Genomic DNA, 5,767 nt, shown 5'->3' with positions numbered 1-5,767 from the left:
CCGTCCGGCTCTCGCCCCTTTAGAATGTCATACCTTTGAAGCCGATGATCGTAGCATCGCGAGGTAAATTGTAATGTGAGGTATGGGTAAAATTATCCAATTGTGAAAAATGCATCTAAAAAACGCGGGTCGAAACGTAATTGGATCTTGGCGACAGGCCGTTGCAACGTTTGTGCATGCAAGAATTGGCGTCATTTCTGCAGCAAGAGCAGATACGGAAGGGAGGCCGGCTGCTCGGTGTAGACGGATGGCCCGTTTACGGATCATTAAGCGATGTCAACACGGTCTGACTGGCAGATTGTTAGTAAGCGGCTGCGAGGCGGCCGTGTCACACTTTTTTGGGAAGAGGGCCGGATCTCTTGTTACTCATACCCACCCAAAATATTTACGTTTTCCGCAAACCTTGGTGGCAGTCTTCGCAAACAAAAGCCATTCCAAGTGCTCGATTTTGCAGCCTCAAAACTGCGTGCCATGCCATGACCTGCCAACCAGTCAATGTCCAAAGCTCATGTATCTTTAAACTTATGGGTAAACGTAAAATATCGCCCCGCCTTTGCCCGGCATGAGGCGAACTATTCAGTCGCAGAGGTTTTGACTTAATGCACATGATAATGCTCCCGTCTGTTGCCACCTTGCTCGCCGCAAGAGGTGTTCTATTGGTACATGCCAAGAGAGGTGTTAGGCTGTTGCAATGACATGTCTTGTATGTCCAGTAATAAATTCGGATCAGTTTTCGTCTGGTTTGTCCCGTTGTCTCACCACTCTACCTCCAGTCATGCACCGTTGACTGTCAAAGGTTAACCATTGTATAACCAGTAGGAAAGGCATGTACTGATCTTCAACTTACTTGCATTCATCCTTATACGCGTGGGGTTTATTGGTTGTGGCTTTGCAGTTTGCTTACCAACGCCTCTGCACTTGTTATCGTTTCAGCGGCAAAACAACGCTGAGCGGTTTCTCGTGTCTCCCGACTTGAAATACGTCCTGCTTATAGGACGACAAACAAAGGTAACGACCCTTCTTGACACCATTACAGTGAAACCCAATCTTGGTTGTGATGCGCCTATCACGGAATATTTCCGTTGCACTTACGTGACGGTGAAGGTAAATGCTTTGAATACAAATGCTTTACGAAATTGTGATATTCTTTACCCTGCCTTTGCATTAGCATTGCACCATGCCCTCTTTCTGCACAAGTTACCGGCATCTTCCTCGTCATAGTCCAAAGTTCATGCTTCACAGTGACTTATTCAGAGCTGGCCAGTGTTCAAAAGCGTTCTACCGACAAGCGGTAATGGGCTACTAGCTCACACTGAACCGCTTGGCGTGCTATGATGACATCGTGTTTTCCTTCAGTTATACTGCGCTAACAGACCATTATTCATCACTTCACAGCTCTCCGAGTACACCAGCGAGGCTCAATGCTGGCTGTGGCATGTGGACACAGGGTGGTAGCGAGTGCCGAACACCCTCATTATGTGCATCCTTCTAGCCGTCCCATGCGACGGGCTGCCGCTCATAACATTCAGTGTGGACTGGCCTGCCTTGTATTTGAGCTAGCCATTATCTTTGGTCATGCAAGCGTGAGCTTTCCTCGCTCGTTATATTTGGCACACTTAATAATCAGTTTGGCCGCGCTAGAATCCCATGGGATGATGTTCCCCTAGTATCAGTCACGTGGAACGCGAGCTGATGGCTCTGTGCAGCGAAGCATTCCAGGCTAGTACTTGTGCGGTAGGGTGCCTAACTCAGCTCCCACACACGCTTAGTGAAAGCGTAATTACATGGGCAGACCACCTTTAACCAGAGCTCATAAGCCCGCAACTCGTGGAAACATGTCGCGGGTGTTGTAAACCAAATGAGTCACAACACCCTTCAATACAAAACAATTTTGCCGCAAGCCCTGCACACGGGAGACCAAAATTCTGTCACAATTTAAATTTGTGTCGTGACGCTATGCCCACACTCTCACGGCCTAAGTACCGCTTACACGCCAGGCGCGACCGAGAGAGTGTGATGCAGTGCGCGCTGCGGTCGTTTCGGGCCATGGCGTGACTTGGTCACCCGCCTCACGACCCCGGCGCATTTGGGCCAAACGTGAAAGGCGTCTTTTGTGCCGCCGTAAGTCAGCCATTGTTGGCGGCTCTGCTTCGGGGCAGTCGAGGCCTCCTGGGGCGGGACAATGGGGCGTGCCGTGCGTGCCGCCGCTCCGTCTCACTCGCAGTCGCGCCACTCGGCCGCGGGGGCTCTCAGACAGGGCGCCTTTCGGAGCGAGCTCGTGTCGCGCGGCGGCCGGTAACTCGGTACCACTAGAGCCTTCGGGCGGATGATGTCCGGAGGTGATGAGGTTAAGGGTGTTCTGCAGTTCCATCTGTAGTTTGCCCACATTTCCTGACATGAGGTCGCTATGTGATGGCGTGACGGCTCGTAACATGAGTGTCTGGCTTAAACTGCATCCGTATGAAGTGCGACGTTATGATGAAGAAGTCAATAAAATGAACTGAGAGATTGCCAAGTCATAGCTACGTTTCGTTAAATGGGATGCAAATTTGTACACACACTTCGCAATTGACTACTTCGAGTACTGCTCAATGGTTCGAAGCCATTTACTTAACGTTTGGGCCGTGTTTCAAGTCCACCTAATAGTAACCTAAATTTATTGCATTGCTGATTTTTACGGAAAAGGAAGATTCAACTGGAATGCCTTGCATACTTTTGTAACAGTTCAGGAAAATTTCAACGGGTTAGGCACTCTGCAAAACTCGAATACCTGTTGTTTCTAGGAAAATTCTGCTGCCTAAATTACCTTGCCCTCCCGTGCTCGAACCAAAAAAACCATATGGCTGTTTTTAGTCTTGGTAGCTGTATGCGATGACATGTTTTTCTTCCTTTTTGCCGTTGATCCATCGCGTGGATATTGAGGACCTCTGTCCCCATCAACCATCAGCTTGCTCCCACCCTCCGCCGTTTTTGTGCCGATCGGTCCAGTTCGAGCGTCCCTCATCGGCTCTGGCCTTGTGCCCGGCGCAGACACACCACACCGCTGAAGCCGGAGTCGTGGGGAGTCGACCGGTCGCACCCGCCGCTCCAGCACGTGGCTTGGGTGCCTCGGAGCGGTGACCCGGCACGCGCGGGCAACGCCCTGCTCATGGTGCACCGTGGCAACGTGTACTACAAGGAGCGGGCGATCAGCGCGGACTCGTACTCCGTAACCAGCGACGGGGTACCAAGCCTCGTATACCACGGCGTACCCGACCTCCTGTACGCAGGTACGACCGCTCGTGGTCGGACAGATTTCTGAGGAACGTCTTCCGTGGCTAAGAGGTTGCACATGGCCTCCTGTGTGTCAGACGTTCGGCGTGCGATGATAATGTGTTTGTAATATGGGTCAATATCGGTCAACATCGGTCAATATAGGTAAATCCCCGCTCTGATCAGTGCCTTCGTCATTTTGAACGGGTTTTAAGCCTACGTAAGACGTTTATGCTGTTTTCCTAGAACGAGCAGGTCTTATTTAAAAAGTTTTTCAACTCCAAATAAACCACGAACGGCGGGCTACCGTTTTTACACTTTGTTGTGCGCTTTGTTGGACGACCCTGCCATATTCTACGCAATACCGCGTGGCGTTCGACCTTCCTTTGGTCGTCGTGATTGCCAAAGCGTCGTAAAAAAACTTCCGCCTCAAGGGAGGGCTTCCAGCAAAAAGAAACTTATCCAGTGACTCCGGAGCATAGCTGCAACCTTCTATGCGTGGAAAGAAAAACTACGCCGCTTCTGATACCTGACGCCACCTCCTGGGGCATACTGGACGCGCGTTGGATGCTCAACAGCAGAACTCGGCAGAAGAGGCTGTGACGCAATGTCGGTGCGAGCACCTACTTTCGTGTGGCGGCGAGCGCTGTGGTTTTGGGCCGGTCCGATAGTCCGTGTTCGGCAATAGCAAACGCCGCGAAGTACGGGCCATCGCGGCGTTTGTTAAGGCTTGTGGTATGTTGGAAGGCTATTGTCTTTTCTTGAGGCTTGCACGTTGACATGACGCTTTTCATCGCATTCGAACAGAGGTGACGGACGGAATTACGTAAGGTGCTAGGTGCATTTGCGAGGAGCATTATTCACATAGATGAAACGTTTGTAACAGCCTTATTCCTCAAAGAAAAGCCAGGAGAATGGAAATATAGATGGGTTGATATTTAGGTCCCATGCCTCTATCGAAACAACAGCAGAAGGCACTTTGTCTTCAGAAGTGACAGAACATGAAACAAGTCGAGATGTGTGCAATATTTGGAAGAAGTTGGGTACGGTCTGCAGATGTTCTGACGTCAACGGAATGGGACCGTTCCAATACTTTACTTTTAAATCCGATCTGCCGTCTCTGCCTGAACGTCTTTGACGTCACTGGTCCGTTTTCAGACTACATCTCCTGCGCTCGGACCACACTGTGTGGCCGGTGAAGGTCTCTGACGTCCCTGGTTCATTTTCAGACTACATCCTGCGTTCGGACCACACTGTGTGGCTGTGAACGTCTCTGACGTCACTGGTTCATTTTCAGACTACATCCTGCGTTCGGACCACACTGTGTGGCTGCTGAACGTCTCTGACGTCGCTGGTCCGTTTTCAGACTACATCCTGCGTTTGGACCACACTGTGTGGCCGGTGAAGGTTTCTGACGTCATTGGTCCGTTTTCAGACTACATCCTGCGCTCGGACCACACTGTGTGGCTGCTGATCGTCTCTGACGTCACTGGTTCATTTTCAGACTACATCCTGCGCTCGGACCACACTGCGTGGCCGGTGAGGGTCTCTGACGTCACTGGTTCGTTTTCAGACTGCATCCTGCGCTCGGACCACACTGTGTGGCCAGTTAAGGTCTCTGACGTCATTGGTCCGTTTTCAGACTACAATCCTGGCGCTCGGACACACTGTGTGGGCTGCTGATCGTCTCTGACGTCACTGGTTCATTTTCAGACTACATCCTGCGCTCGGACCACACTGTGTGGCCGTCTCCCAGCGGTTCGCTCCTGCTGTACTTCACGATCAACTGTACCGCGGTGATGGACCTGCAGTACACCGAGTACGGCACCGGTGCCGACCCGTCGTACCCGCGCGTGCACTCGGTCAAGTACCCCAGGGTGAGTGTACAGGTGACAGGAGGGTGCTCGTGTGGCGTTTGTTGACGTTATCAGTAAGTGAGCATTGCTGGACAGATGCAGTCGTTTTCTGTGACCAGTGGTGAATGTTTGGGTAATGGCATTGGTGTTAGCTAGCCGTGACCACGTATATTATGGTGCACTATCCGTGATCAAGTAGTATACTCAGTGGTGTCATAATTACGGAATTAATCAGGCAGTGCACCGACACTATCTGGGTAATATCCTGCTTGTGTCTCCCAGCTTCCCTGTAAGCAAGCTATGCAACGAACTCCTTTCGAAGACAGACCTCGTTATCGCGGAAATCACCTAAGCACGCCGAATCACATTGCAAGTGGCTGTGTTTGACAAACAAATGCAATTTCAGTTTGTTGCCACCTCACAGAAGTAACAATGGAAGTGCCCTGGTCTGAACACATTCGCACGCGCAAAGCGGCGGTGATGTGATGTCTTTGGCCACGCGAGCCTAAACATTTACTTTAAACGCTAAATATTGATGTGCGGGAACCCTCAGACCTTCAAAAGTCCGGTGTTTATTTCCGAATAAACTAGCCTGAGTCAACCTAAATGCCTTGCTCTGCTTATCGTGCATTGATTGCTTTGATACCCTGGATAAGCAT

At 50.8% G+C, this 5,767-nt stretch overlaps 2 protein-coding genes across 2 annotated transcripts in view; one reads left to right on the top strand and one right to left on the bottom strand.

The window, feature by feature from the left end:
* The window catches only part of LOC119105326 (junctophilin-1-like), a 24,484-nt gene extending 23,627 nt beyond the window's left edge, over positions 1-857 (bottom strand). The window contains 1 exon segment of the mRNA XM_037228794.1: positions 848-857. Coding sequence (XP_037084689.1) covers positions 848-857 — 10 coding nt within the window.
* The window catches only part of LOC119105325 (prolyl endopeptidase FAP), a 16,436-nt gene continuing 11,373 nt past the window's right edge, over positions 705-5,767 (top strand). The window contains exons 1-4 of the mRNA XM_037228792.1: positions 705-1,008; positions 1,396-1,448; positions 3,031-3,269; positions 4,966-5,129. Of these exons, the coding sequence (XP_037084687.1) occupies positions 3,149-3,269; positions 4,966-5,129 (285 nt within the window). The 5' untranslated portion in view covers positions 705-1,008; positions 1,396-1,448; positions 3,031-3,148. The remainder of the gene's footprint in view (positions 1,009-1,395; positions 1,449-3,030; positions 3,270-4,965; positions 5,130-5,767) is intronic.

Source organism: Pollicipes pollicipes, unplaced genomic scaffold (genome assembly GCF_011947565.3).
Source record: "Pollicipes pollicipes isolate AB1234 unplaced genomic scaffold, Ppol_2.1 Scaffold_6138;HRSCAF=7277_pilon_pilon_pilon, whole genome shotgun sequence".
Lineage (NCBI taxonomy): Eukaryota > Metazoa > Arthropoda > Thecostraca > Pollicipedomorpha > Pollicipedidae > Pollicipes > Pollicipes pollicipes.
The sequence above is the reverse complement of the archived record's forward strand: the minus strand, read 5'-3'. Positions and strand labels throughout refer to the sequence as shown.